The 15,123-nt window shown below is 40.9% G+C and overlaps 2 protein-coding genes across 2 annotated transcripts in view; both read left to right on the top strand.

The window, feature by feature from the left end:
* The window catches only part of pip5k1ca (phosphatidylinositol-4-phosphate 5-kinase, type I, gamma a), a 76,899-nt gene extending 69,918 nt beyond the window's left edge, over positions 1 to 6,981 (top strand). Inside the window, 2 exon segments of the mRNA XM_029632391.2 lie at positions 2,676 to 2,768; positions 4,861 to 6,981. Coding sequence (XP_029488251.2) covers positions 2,676 to 2,768; positions 4,861 to 4,866 — 99 coding nt within the window. The 3' untranslated portion in view covers positions 4,867 to 6,981.
* Positions 6,982 to 10,847: 3,866 nt separating this feature from the next.
* LOC115108257 (interaptin-like) lies at positions 10,848 to 14,929 on the top strand. The gene is made up of 10 exons (XM_029632389.2): positions 10,848 to 11,087; positions 11,177 to 11,267; positions 11,387 to 11,484; positions 11,576 to 11,737; positions 11,863 to 12,985; positions 13,104 to 13,212; positions 13,321 to 13,633; positions 13,873 to 14,051; positions 14,242 to 14,357; positions 14,750 to 14,929. The coding sequence occupies exons 1-10, from the start codon at positions 11,025 to 11,027 to the stop codon at positions 14,791 to 14,793; spliced, it is 2,298 nt and encodes a 765-aa protein (XP_029488249.2). The 5' UTR covers positions 10,848 to 11,024; the 3' UTR covers positions 14,794 to 14,929.
* The last annotated feature ends 194 nt before the right edge of the window (positions 14,930 to 15,123 follow it).

Genomic DNA, 15,123 nt, shown 5'->3' with positions numbered 1-15,123 from the left:
GAAAGCTCCAGACCAGCTCTCAGATGCAGTGTAAGTCTGTGGGACATGCTGGTAGCTCTGCTAACTGCTTAGTCAATGCTTCAGTTAGTTGCACCTTTTTATACAAATATCAATGGCTTATAGCTGTGACTGGAGTTGTTGTAGCTTAGTCCCCCAGTCTCCTTACTTTGAGTGTTAGTGCTGTAACTGTACTGATTCCTCAGTTGATCTTCTCAATGTTTTCCAAAGATGTCAGTGAAAATTAGACAAGATCCATTATGGATTGATATTCCTTTTCTCAAGGGATACTTGATTTGTAAGAGGGCATGACACATTATATGCTCTACGTATTGTTCTAGACCTTTCTTATTTCATCATGTCATGTGTTTCCTCTCATAACAAAAGGGTCGTGGTCTTTTTTTGTTCTGCCTTCATATCACGTCTTTGTTAATATTATTTATATACCTCCTCCTCCCCTTGGGGTTTGTTCCTCTTCATGTTGAATCAAATCATTGCCGGCTGTATAGAGAGAGAGAGGGAAAGAAGGGAGGAGGCGGCTGAGTGACAGGAGGGGGCTCTGGCTTCTCATTTGAGGCCATCTGTCTCTAGTTCACTCTTTATATTCCCACCTCTCACTTTCTCTCTTCACCTGAGGGGTCTCCCTGTGGAGACACTCACAGCTCTTGCGCTGTGAGTGTGGCGTGTGTGTGTGTGTGTAAGAGCGTGTGTGAGCGACAAGTGTGTATGTGACGTCAAACATCAGTGCCGCTTCCAACTACGTCATCACAGGCAGTGTGTGGCAGCTGCTGCTCTTTCTGAAAGGGAAAGTACCGTACGGGGCCACGGTCACTGCCTCAGAGACTGAGCAGCGCTGAGGCTCTGACAGGGCTAAACACTTAATGCACATAATAAGAAAGAAAGGGGGGGAAGATGCTTTGGGAGAATATGTCCTTTTGGCTGTTGGCAGTGATGGCACGCTCGCTTTCCACCCACCGCTAACCACCCACTCCCACCCTGTTTTCTGGCTGATACATACTGCAGATTCCAAATGTTTCCTGTCCACTTCACCATGGCTTTTTTGAAATAGCATAGTCATAGAAAGCAATTCTTAGTCACATGCAAAGGCCTCCCAGCCAGCATTACAAATGAAGAGTTTTGAAAGTGATAGCAGGAAAGAACTAACATTCTTTTGAATGCAATGTGGATGTTCGTACATGTTAGTAGTCTACCTCTAGGCCAGGGGTCTCCAACAGGTAGATCGCAAGCTCACAGCCCACTTCTACCCAATCTATCATGTGTTCCATCGCATACTGTCATAAACATAAAGCTCCCGGCTACTATTCAATCAAAGACACATTGACATTATCCCACCCGTGGTTAGTCACTATTGGCTTAAAAACCTAAACATAACACAATATCTGCCAATTAATTTTCTGTTTGGTGCCAGCGTTTGTCTATCACTCTGAATGCAGTCAGTTAGCAACGCTAATGATAACTGTCTTATGGGTAGACAGAAGACTTAAAAAAAAAAAACTATTAAATGTTAATTGCAAAGTAATATTACCTGACAGAACTATATCATGATTATTTGTATCAATTGGGTGGTGATAGTTTCGCAAACTCTGCCATGACATGTGCTGCAGCAGAAACATCCTAGACCTACAAATGCCTCTCTTGCTAGATGCGCAATTAAAGGTGAATTATTCTCAAAAATCTAAATGTTATATATATATTTTTTTTCAGACTGAAAAAATTGTCTTCTGATGTGATTTACAGGCCCAGTGCAGTCAAAATGTAGTTTTGCCTGTGTTTTATATCATATTGTACAACATCTGATTAAACTTGTATCAGTGTTATTTCCTCATAGTTGCTGGTTGAAAATACAATCTACACATGACTTTCCAATCAGCAGGTTTGCATGGGCGCAAACATCGGCTTCCTATGGTGACATCACCATGCAGTAAACTGGTTAATAGAGTTCCAAACCTCTCTGCCAATAAGCTCGTTTTTAGTCCCCCCCCCCCCCCTTGCTTGAGATTTAAAAAACAAATGTTAAAAAGCTATTTTTGCCAATTTGAATGGAAATCTATTACATGAAGGTACTTAATTGTTACCCAGAAATGATATAAAAACATCTACATTGGGCCTTTAAGTATTGACATGGACTCAGAACATACATTTTCAATGTTTCTCTATGAATAATTGTAAAACTAATTAATAATCCCAAACCTGGAAGAAATGTACTGAGAAAATATAATTTAGGAAAATACTAAATATAACTTTATGGGTCCCACTTAGTTATTTATTAAGCATTATTTTACCTGGTATATTGACAGAAAAAATATATATTGTACACCAAGGACCTGGGAAGAGTTGCAGGGTAGAGTAGAAGAAAATAATATGCCTATTTTTTTAGCTGTCATGCTAGAAAAGATTTGAGACCCCTGCTCTAGGCTGTATTCCAATAGGATTTCACTGCTAGTATTTCACTTTCACATTTCTATGGTTAGGCTCATCTATATTCCAAGCTCACACTTTCTGTAATGGCATTTCCTCCTTTTGCATTTCTAATTTTATTTTCCTGCCTGTCTTGTGTTTTCCTGTCCTGTCTATCTCTCTTGCCTGCCTCTGCTTCTCTCTGTGCTGCATCCAATGGCCCCCTCTTTCTGGCGCCCTCTGCTGTGTCATTTGTGCAGCCCCCTGAGGACAAGACCTGGGTGTACTCCCCTCTGCACTACGGCAGTGAGTCTCAGACCTTGCCGGATGGGGAAGGGGAGGAGAGCGAGACAGTAAGTAGGATGAATTACACCTCCAGTACCAGTGTGTATTGGCCGGCCCAACCGTCATGCCCACTCAGTATGGCTGTGCCAGTTATGACCATTTGGTTCCCCCTCCTTTCACCATGCAACACCCAGCATGCTGTTCAGTTTCTTCACAACCCTGGATCTGTCTGGCTGCATGTGGTTTGGCAACTTGGTACATGTCTCCTCCGCTAGGGTTGCAAAATTCCGGTAGCTTTCCCAAAGGTCCCAGGTTTTCCCGAAATCCCGATTGGAAGATTCCCGGAATCAGAAGGGAATAAGCAGGAATAAGCGCCTCCCTACCAGGATTTCTGGAGAACCAGGGATTTTTGGGAAAGTAAGCAGAATTTTGCAACCTACCACCTCCTGGCTCATGCATCACCATTGCCAGATCCCAAACCCACACAGCTACAGTTGTCAATGTCATTTGTTTTTTCTGAAACAACTGACCAACATATAATCGCTTTGACACATACAGTACAAGGCAGATGGTCAGATGAATATAGGAAAGTATGGCAATACATTGATTTGTACAGTTCCTCTATGAAACCCAATAACTGTGTTTTCTTTGTTCTTGAGTCCATATAATATGACAGTATTGCTTTCAGATGATCCTCTTTCATCCACTCTGCACAAATGATCAGAAACGACTGTTGTGAGACACCATAATTGATCCCTTGGTACAAACTCTGTTATATTACTGATGACTTCTATTTCACTGGGTATTTTCAGGGTGCCAAATCCAATGGATGTTCTGTAATTGAGATTTTAGATAAATTATAAATTAAACTCTTATTACTAAAGCTACTATTACGGCTTTGGAAAGTTGAGCAGACATATCCCATTACGGGCTTCTAGTTTCCGGCAAGGGTTGGGTGGAGATGGATAAGCAATCACTCATTTTCTTAAAGAAACATATATGAATCCATTGACAAATGTCATGATTAAAGTCCAGGTCAAATTTTTATTTGGATAGTCCCATATAGACTATGGGGCGGCAGGGTAGCCTAGTGGTTAGAGCGTTGGACTAGTAACCGAAAGGTTGCCAGTTCGAATCCCCGAGCTGACAAGGTACAAATCTGTCATTCTGCCCCTGAACAGGCAGTTAAACCCACTGTTCCTAGGCTGTCATTGAGAATAAGAATTTGTTCTTAACTGACTTGTCTAGTAAAATAAAGGTTAAAAAAAATAGATGATCTACAGATGGTTATACTATCAACAAACTATCTGTTGATAAGCAACTGCATGTTAGGGTTATTGTTAGCCTAGGTTAAAATAAGGGTAAAGGTTAGGATAATGGCTAGGGTTAGTGGATAGTTAGTTGAAATGCTGTTGACAGTAATTGAACAGCTACTGAACATCTACAAACCATCTACTTGAAACTATCCAAATAAAGTGTTACTAAAGGCCATTCTACTCATCTTGTTAGGAAGATGAAATGACCCTATTACACCCTCTGAGCTTTTTTTGTGCAGGGTATTTTAACAATCCTAAGCTGCAGTAGTTGTAGAAGCTCAGAGCTGTAGCAGGCTGGCTAACCCCTGGTCAAAGCCCACTGCACTCGTATGTGGCAAGGAAGAAGTGGATTGAACAATCACTCCTCCCCCGTCCCATTATTCTCCATAGAGAAGACACACAGAGAATCGTCACTTCCACGTCCCCCAGGGACAGGAGCTGCCAGAGGAATAAGTGGAATCAGAGCCGTGGGACATGGCATTACAGTGCCTAGTGGAAGTAGATTGTCTCCTGGGGTTTGTCTATGCATAGATGAATACAAATGTAAAAGCAGTCATGGAAAAATGCATTATTTAGTTGTGTTGAGGGGATGTTCATTTGAGAGGAAAATACTACATTTTTCTACCTTCTTATTTTCACTATGTCCTCTGACTTTCCCTTTAAATTATTGATATACCTTTGATCAATAGATGTGCTTTGATAAGAGTTATACCTCAGTTATATTGTGCTGTGGGGGAAGAATAGATTATTTTACACTCGACAGGATTATGTACCAAAGATTTACAACTTCTATTTCTCTCTTTTTTCTCCCTCTCTCCTTCCACCAACCTTAAACACTCCGTAGAGCTGAGAGGATGATTCCGTGGAGAGAGGAGCCATCAGACTGATCCCCGGGCCTCTGATTGGCAGGCAGCGGAAGCATTCCAATCCAGAACTGTATTTTAAACCATGGATACAAAAACAAAACAGACTAAATACTGTGAGGGAAACCCCCTCGACATCCCGTAGTCACAGTGGTGATGATACTGTATGATCGATTCCCCTCCTTTCAACCCACCCCAACCCCAAATTGCCATACCAGAAGAAATGCAGGAACTCAAATTGCTAGGCTACACATCTAGCATGCCCCATAAAAACATGGGCATTGAGGCAACTCTGCTAATCCTCTCACATTCCCAAATGTCGATACAGTCAAATGGTCACATGTATTTCATTGATATCATGTTAATTTATATTGTGATTTTTCTTAGTCTATTATTGTTTTTTAAATATTTTTTATTTGTGCACTTTTTTCAGACATTTTTTAGTACTGTGAATATATTTAGTTATGTTGTGTGCTTCATATGTAGCTCTAGCAGCAATATTAACAATGTTTTCTAGCTCTAGCAGCAATCTTAACGTCGCTATCGAAGTGGTACTTTACCGCTATGTTGAATGGTATTTTACCGTTATGTTGAATGGTATTTTACCACTATGTTGAATGGTATTTTACCACTATGTTGAATGGTACTTTACCATTGGAGAGGGAACACTTTATTTCCAATAGATTAAAAATTATCTATAGAATGTGTTTCAGAAAACATGACTTGGTAAATCTCATAAGCCTAATGTATTATTTTGCAGGTTTGTTTATTCGTTGTTATGTATTTATTTTGCCATTTCTATCACAGTATTGCTACAGGCTTCTAGCCTCAAAACCAGATCATTGCAACACTAAATAAGGTTGGGTATTGTCAATTATTTCAAAATCCTACATCATTACAAAGTCTTCCAGAACCGCCCAACTTTCAGAGAAATGCAAACAAATCATTTTCTAAGCATAATGATTCATTGAGCTGTGTTAATGTCATGAAATACCAATATTTCAGCAGTCAAAACTTGACTCTGAATGTTAGCTCTGCTGGAGGGGATTTAGGCTAATGGATTTGATTACTTAGGCCAAAACACTCACAGTATCACGTATGTCCAGAATTAATTAATACTTCTGTTATTTAGTAATAGTTAATCTAAGAGGGATTTCACGCTGCTCTTAGACAGCACTTTAATGTATCAACCATCATCAGATGTGAAAGTGAGGTCTTCATCACAATCATCTGGTATAGGATTAGTGGTATAGTATTTATGTGAATTCCATGTTTTAAGGTTTAAATTGTGTTTCAATATGTTTTTATTCCTTTTCTGTTTCACACTTGGCTGTTTAAGTTAGTTGGTGTGTTTGTATGTCTGTGCGGGACGGAAGGCGTCAATGTCAAAACTTGTAAAATACCGATCATTCTATCATAATGTGCAGTGGCCAGTTGTAATCAGTTGCTGTTGTCCATGTCATCAAGAGACCATAGCAGCAGTATGTTGTACAGTACAGGTGTAGTCTTAGTTTTAATTGCCTTATTGAGAAATTAAAACGTATCATATTGATGTTTTTTTTCATAGTAGTGCTGTTGTATTTATTATTTTCAAGTCCTTTTTTTCAATACTGTAGTTGTGAGCCAGAAAATGTGTATATACAATTATAAATACATATATAAAGATTATAAATATATTTTCCATTTGAATTGGAGAATATTATTTTTATTTGATTACATTTTTTGCTGCTGGCAGGAAATGATTAAGAGCTACACATGATTTACTGTACCATGTTCTTCAAGGTGTTGACATGATGCAGCTCGATTTATGGTTTATAAATCACAGCTGTTTTCTTTTTTTTTTTGTATGATATCCGTTACTGAAGAGTTGTCAGTTTTACTGTACCAGTTTAGTGTACATGTTTTCAAATCACAGTGTGCCCTCCTTTACAGAGACATAGCATGGTTTAAAAATGAATATGCATATCAGAAATATGTATCTATGTATATCTGTGTATATTCATCTATTTATACACGAGAATAAATAGATGGCTGTATGTCTGTGTGTGTTTGGACTCTTACGATGAGAATGTATATAAAATAAAGCAGTTCTATGTCTATGATATAGTGTATTTGTCCATGCTTCCAAAGTTGTCTGGTGACTTCCATGTCTATATTGCTGATGTTTGCAAGCAAGGGAATTCCCTCCATGTGTCTCTCTTGTGCTACTGTTCAGCGCATGCTGTGAAAAACATAATTGTGCAGTGCTTGATTTTTGTGTGGCCTTTTCCCCCCTATTCTGTAAGAAGGGTTACAGAAGATACATTTTAAGAGAAGCATATTGACTAGCCTAGTATAGAATTCAGTATTTTCAACTGGTGAGAATAGCAACATGATGTTCAAGGCACGCTACCCAAGAATATCTTTCTTTTGATTTATGCCATATTATCTGAAGCAATACTGGTGAATGAGGAAGGTATAAAGAAAATGTTTCATAACACTACTATGATTCAGTCCTCATCAAAACAGAAATGCTTGAGTCTACCAGTCAGTTGTCATCTGAGCTAATTTATTATGGTGGGCGTGGCCCACAAGGAGATCATACTTACTGGACTGTTTACACTTTACAGCTTTTTGAAAAGTAGTACTGCTATAACAATACAATACAACAGAGGGAAAATGTTCAAATGTGTTATGCAATCAATCATGTTTTTTTTATTATATCAAATATGAGGTCCTTAGGAAATATTTTGACATTGGTCCATAATTTCCCTGTTCTAACAAAATGTCATGCATGCTCTCAAACACTGTTTGCACTGTTACCTGCCCATATATTGTTACAGCTACGACCGGAAGTGACTTTCGTAGCGGGTTAGGAGAACTTACACGGCAGGTTAGGAGAATTAACATAGCAGGTTAGGAGAATTAGGCAAATGTTATTAAGGGTTAGGGCTTTGGAAAATGCTCTCCTAACCAGCTACGAAAATCACTTCCGGGTGTAGCTGTATCAAAGTGGCGTGAAAAGGGTGTCTCTCATATTGTGGCTACATGATCTTGGTTTTGATTGTTTTTGAATTTTTGTTAGTATTTTGCTTGAATGTTTTACATAGAGAAAATATGCCCTGTGAAAGAGCCCTATCATTAAAACATTGAGCTATATCAGAGTGAAGTGACATTAAAATGTATTGTCAACTGAATTCAACTGTCAAAAGAGCAGGGATGAAATTCAATTGTACAACCTTCTCTTAATTTATGTCAATCAAAAGGTGGGTGAAAAAAATAAAGTTCCAAAATGAATGCCAACATAAATGTTGTCTTTCTGTCGGTGACGTGTTTTCAATATGGTGCTTTAAATGCTGCATTCACGTGCTACTAGGAAATTTCAAACTTGTTAATCGGTTGTAGTTATACATGTGCACCGTTCAACCAGTTAGCAAGTCGAAAAATGTCTATGTTTCCTAGTTCCGACTAGCATGTGAACGCGGCACAACATAACTGGGAACTCGGGAAAAAAACTAGGTCAAATCATAATGTCAGTGATCTTCAGGTCAAAAAGTTGGAGCTCTAAAAAGATGCCTGAGATTCCGACTTCAAATTTAGAGTTGGAAGACCGTTCAAAAGGTTTTTCCCAGTTGGAGCTTGTTTTCTTCCGAGATCCCAGTTGTTTTGAACTTGGCATTAGTCTTGCTAACACCAGGGGGTATTCATTAGGCCTACCCCTTGCAACGTAAACAGTTTTCCGTTTAAATCAAATTGTATTTGTCACATGCTTCGTAAACAACAGGACTAGATTAACAGTGAAATGCTTACTTATGGGCCCTTTCCAACAATGCAGAGAGAAAAAGAGAAATAATAACAAGGAATAAATACACAATGAGTAATGGTAACTTGGCTATATACATAGGGTACCAGTACCGAGGCAATGTGTAGGGGTAAGAGGGAATCGAGGTAGATATGTACAGTGCATTCGGAAAGTATTCAAACCCCTTCACTTTTTCCACATTGTTACGTTACAGCCTTATTCTAAAATGTATTCAATTGTTTCCCCCCCCTCAAATCTACACACAACCCCCCATAATGGAAAAGCAAAAACAGGTTTTTATACATTTTTGCAAATGTATAAAAAATGAAACTGAAATATCACAATAAAATAAGTATGCAGAGCCTTAACTCAGTACTTTGTTGAAGCACCTTTGGCAGCGATTACAGCCTCGAGTCTTCTTGGGTATGACACTACAAGCTTGGCACACTGGTATTTGAGGAGTTTCTTCCATTCTTCTCTGCAGATCCTCTCAAGCTCTGTCAGGTTGGATGGGATTGTCACTGCACTGGTATTTTCAGGCCTCTCCAGAGATGTTAGATCGGGTTCAAGTCCGGGCTCTGGCTGGGACACTCAAGGACATTCAGAGACTTGTCCTGAAGCCACTCCTGCTTAGGATCGTTGTCTTGTTGAACGGTGAACCTTCGCCCCAGTCTGAGGTCCTGATAGTTCTGGAGCAGGTTTTCATCAAGGATCTCTGTACTTTGCTCCGTTAATCTTTCCCTCGATCCTGACTAGTCTCCCAGTCCCTGCAGCTGAAAAACATCCCCACAGCATGATGCTACCACCACCATGCTTCAACGTAGGGATGGCATTGGCCAGGTGATGAGATGTGCCTAGTTTCCTCCAGATGTGATGCTTGGCATCCCAGGCCAAAGAGTTCATCTTGGTTTCATCAGACCAGAGAACCTTGTTTCTCATGGTCTGAGAGTCCTTTAGGTGCCTTTTGGCAAACTCCAAGCGGGCTGTCATGTGCCTTTTACTGAGGAGTGTCTTTTGTCTGGACACTTTACCATAAATGCCTGATTGGTGGAGTGCTGCAGAGATGGGGAAAACTTTCCAGAAGGACAACCATTTCCACAGAGGAACTCTGGAGCTCTGTCAGAGTGACCACCGGGTTCTTGGTCACCTCCCTGACCAAGGCCCTTCTCCCCCGGGTGGCCAGCTCTAGGATGAGTCTTGGTGGTTCCAAACTTCTTCCATTTAAGAATGATGGAGGCCACTGTGTTCTTGGGGACCTTCAATGTTGCAGACATTTTTTGGTACCCTTCCCCAGATCTGTCCCTCGACACAATCCTGTTTCGGAGCTCTACGGACAATTCCTTTGACTTCATCGCTTGGTTTTTGATCTGACATGCACTGTCAACTGTGGGACCTTATATAGACAGGTGTGTGCCTTTCCAAATCATGTCCAATTAATTAAATTTACCACAGGTGAACTCCAAGTTGTAAAAACATCTCAAGGATGATCGATTGAAACAGGATACACATGAGCTCAATTTCGAGTCTCATAGTAAAGGGTCTGAATACTTAAGTAAATAAGGTATTTTTGTTTTTTATTTTTAATACATTTGCAACATTTTCTAAAAATCTGTTTTTACTTTTTCATTATGGGGTATTGTGTGTGTATATTGATGAGCTAAAATATATATTTATTTAATTTTAGAATAAGACCATAACTGTGCCGGCCTGGGCAACTCCAGTCCTCGGCGCCAGATTGGTGTCAGACTTTTGCCCAGTCACAGCTAATGATATTCAGTTTAGAATGCAATTAGTTTAAATCAGATGTGTTTGCTAGGGATGGGGGGAAAGTCTATCAGGCCCTCGAGGACTGGAATTACCCGGGTAACGTAACAAAATGTGGAAAAAGTGAAGGAGCCTGAATACTTTCCGAACGCACTGTACATATAGAACCAAACGGAAGTAAACTGATTAAACGGAATCAAACTGGGAGCGACGTACCTGAATTTGTTCAATAGAAACTCTCGTTTCCCGTTTGGAATTAACTGTTTCTGTTGCAAAAGGTTTAGCAACAGACCCCAGCAGCCCCGAAGGGCGCTGTGTAATCACGTGGGTCGCGCGTCAGCCATTCTACGTTTTCATACGGGAAAGGGCGGGAATGGTCGAATGGAATTATAGAATCATACGTCAGGTTTCCTTGGAGAACAACATACATTTTGAAAAGTAGTGATATTTTAGGAGCCGTATCACTAGCGCATTTTGGAACTTTTTTTATTTGGTAAAAATATGGCTAATGTAATCTAGCTAGAACATAATTTGTCTAACAATGACAATTGGAAGTATTCTATTTTAATCAAGCTATAGGGTTATTCACCCATTTTTGGCATGATGATGGACAACGGAGACTTCACTAACACTCTCCACACATTTGAGGACCTGCCTTGCAAGGTTTGTTGTCCTCTCATCAAAACTTTGTTCATTAGCAAATATGTTTATTTGATATGTATCTTACTTAGTAACTATCTGGTTTGTTCCAGGGTCTTGGAGATAAAATGTCAAATGCAAGCAATAGTAGATGCTCAAGTCCGGCATATGGAGTTCCTAGTGATGAGGGAAATCAACCCAGTGGTAAAACTAACATTGTATTGTATTTGGGCCTTTTGGATACAATTCTACAAATGCATATAACAAATATTTTAAAAATCTAATGTTAAAGTTGTCTGCTAATTCACTCTTTTATGTACTAGAATCCCATTCCGATATAATAAGACAGCTTCATGATGAAATAGAACGGTCCAAAATGTCATACAAAGAAGTAGAGGCTATGGTCCAAGCCCACATGAAGGTATGATGATGATGCATAGTAGCAAATTACTGTTTGGCTTCTTTTTAAAAAATGGTTTTCTTTAGTATCCAGTAATATTTTGTGTTCTCAGCCTATTTTGGATCAAATTCGTTCAGATGCATGTAAATTGGTGATTAAGTCATCAGCATTGGAAGATGGCTGTCACAGGAAAGACCAGCAGGACAGACACATTCTCTTACACACCCCCTCCCTCCAAGAGCTCCTTTTGAAATTAGCCTTTACAAAAAACTCGGTAGGTACTCTGGATATGTTTCCCTCTTGATTTAGGACTGTGTTTTTAATGTGAGGCTATAGGATCATTTCCATAGTCATATATGACCATCATGCATGTAACCTCTGTGCTTTGTTTGACTGAAGGATGACGTGCAGAGTTACCTGATCTCGTCCGACCGAACATTCCTACTCTCTGAGAACGATGCCCTGAAAATGGAGCTCAGAGATGCCAAGTCTCGACATGAGACTGTGATGAAGAGCCTGCACCTTTCCCTTCACTCTGCTGAACAAGAAAATAAGAGCTCCAAGCTCACACTCCAGCAGAACCTCAGACTTTCTGAGGGCAAGGTAAACTCCATGGAGCAGAAACTCAAGGAGTTTGAAGGACAGGTCCTGTCCTTGCAGCACAATCTCATGGCCTCTAATGAAAGGACTCAGGGTCTGCAGAAAACCCTCCGGTTCTCTGACAATAGGCTCCAGTCCCTTCAGCAGGACCTGGACGAGTCTGAGAAGAGAGGCCAAAGCCTGCAGAAAATCCTTGGGGACTCCCAAGAGAGGAACCAGACTCTGCAACATAACCTGGCTTCCTTTGAGAAGAACAACCAGTGCCTTAGCCAGAACCTTAGCGCTTCAGAGAAAAAGGTTGACTTCCTTCAGCACAATAACTGGAAGTCTGAGGAGAGGGTCAAGTCTCTGCAGCAGACCCTCGGCTCTTCTGAGGGAAAGGTCTCTCTCCTGCAGCAGAGCCTGAAGTCTTCAGAGGAGAAGGTCTTATCCCTCCAACATGACCATTGGGCCTTGGATGAGAGGGCCCAGTCCCTGCAGCAGAGCCTCAACTCCACAGAGGAAAAGCTTCAGTCGACACAACATTGGCTCAAGGCTACAGATGAGAAAGCCAAAGCCCTGAAGGAAGTTCTCAGATCTTCAGAGGAGAAGACCCAGTCCTTACAGGAGGCCCTGGGGGTCAGTGAGAGCTGGATCAGGGCAACCAAGGCCCAGCAGCAGTCTCTGGAGAAATGCAAAGAGGAGCTGGAGGAGAGGATCAAGAGTTTGATGCAGACTCTCCGGGCCACTGAGGGGGAGCACCACAGCACAGTGCAGGACCTGCAGGTGGGTCTTCAGAGTGCCAGGGAGAAGGTGGAGATTCTGCAGGATGCACTGAACAAGACTGAGTCTGGGCATGTGAAGGAGGTGGGGCAGCTTCAAGAGAAACTGAACAGAGCTGAAAAAAAATTGTCTTCAAGAGAGCAGGCGCTGCACAGCCAGAGTGAGTGAAATTAATAATTTTGCTTCGTCAATGTGAAAATCCACCAAAATAATGTTTAAGATTATATCAGATGTTTCCCTTTAACTGTGTAAACCTGATTTTATATTGGTTCTGTTAGTTGCTGCCTTGAACACTAAATTGCTGGAGGAGCAGTCAAAGGCAAGCAAGGACCTTGAAAGATCCATTAGATATGAGAAAGAGCTGCAAGACACTGTCAAGATTCTCAGGTAAACACCTGCACACACACAGACTTTCCTTTATTGACACAAATCGTCACCCTAGCCAATGGTTGGACATTACTCACTCCCTTATGTCCCCTTTCTCCACTCTGACAGAAAGAAGCTGAGAACTCAAACTGAGGAGAAGGGGTTTGCTCTGAATAGCCTGAGAATGCGTCAGAAGGACCTGGCGGTTGTACAGCGCCACCTACAGGCAGACCTGCTGAGGTGCAGCCAGGTCTGTGGCAAGGAGAAGGGGCCGCAGTACTTAGCCCCCCGCAAGGTTGGCCTGAAGGAGGAGTTCTTCCACCTGAGAACCAGCATGCACTCCGTCCTGGAGAAGGAGGCTGGGAGAGACGACCCAGGGGGGCAAGACTGGGTGCAGGTGTTAGACGAGATCAAGGACTGGGAGAAAAGGGCAGAAAAACAGGTGAGACTCTGTAAATGATGGACAATCGATACACATTGGTATATTTTGCTCACGGCACGGTTGCTCAGACTAAAGAATCACTTTCAGTGTATTGCTACTATACTTGTTACATTACCTTAGTAACATAATTTAATGAAGAAGCGCAGCTGAGGTTTCATAGTCCACAGAAAACGTAGAATTTCTGCATCAGTATTGCAATTTGACAAAGTTGTTGGCTTTATGTACCTTTTTTTCTGCAGGTGGACAGTTTAGATTCTCTGCAGAGTCCCCAGCTGCTGGAAGAAGGAGGGGATGAAAGGTACCAATATAGAGCAGGAGCATGGAAAAGTGGAGCACCACCCTCCATCCGTTCCCCTTCTGCTGTGACGATTTCCCAGAGGAACCTCTCTACGAGGCCTGCTTCTCCATATCCCTATGGGTAATCTAATCCGCATCTCTGCATAGATTTCATAGTTTAGCCCAGATCTTTTCTTTTCAGGCTCAATTTGTTGTCTCCCAAATTGCTGTCTCCTGGGAGAGTGGATAGAAGGTTCTGGGGTTTTATGCTTTTACATTATTGAGTGCCATTACAGATCTGTATGTATTGTTTAGTCATTTTTTCTTCACAGGCAATATTTAGGCCAGGAGAAGAGGCTTGGGTCTAGCTCCCTCCGTGGGTTGAATGATTCTGAAGGCATGCAGCATTTACTAACAATCCAAAAAAGACTGAAGAACCTCCAGTCAGGTAAAAAGCAATCACGTTAAGCTATCACAAAGAGAATATGTAGATGACATACATCCATTGACCTCTTCGTAGACAGGCTCCACCCCGTCGTCAATTCCAGGTCAGTCATAACAATGGAACTTTTTGATAGGAAAAAAGGATTCACAAAATTAAGAGACCATTGAATTACAGAAAAGCATATTTTAATAATTATATGGCCTGATATCCCATTGTTTTGCTTTCGTTTACACAACAAAAGCTTAGAGGCCTTCATTATGACAGAAGTAGGCCAATGTTTTCCCTTGTTCTGGCATTTGTTCCACCAAATTATTTGGTTAATCATTTTAGACTATGAATTGAACTTCCCGCTGAATTGTAAGTTATGAATGCAGTATGAATTTGTTTTGTCTTAGTTGAATTCCAGAGGAATATCAAGGGTTTACTCCGGACGTCATAGCACCAGCAGCGAGACCCTTTTGGACCATTGAATTACTTTACAACTGAGGGAAACCCCATTTTAAAATACCAGACAATTTGAGAATTGTTAAAATAATCTGAATGAATTCATGGCAAATAAATCATTGGTTCTTGTCCATTTTTGTTTGTTGTCTTTTATTTTCAATAATAAGATCACATTCCTAAGCCATCAAATTCATGTATGAACTGAAATACTGACATTGTGGAAAAAATGATTGCTCAATCCACATTCCCTAGAATGTAGACTTGCAGAGGTTTTTTTCTCCATCTGATCACGCCCCTACCTATGGCCATTGGTCAATATTACATG

This window comes from Oncorhynchus nerka, linkage group LG24 (genome assembly GCF_034236695.1).
Source record: "Oncorhynchus nerka isolate Pitt River linkage group LG24, Oner_Uvic_2.0, whole genome shotgun sequence".
Taxonomy (NCBI): Eukaryota; Metazoa; Chordata; class Actinopteri; order Salmoniformes; family Salmonidae; genus Oncorhynchus; species Oncorhynchus nerka.
This window is presented reverse-complemented; position numbering and strand designations above follow the sequence as displayed.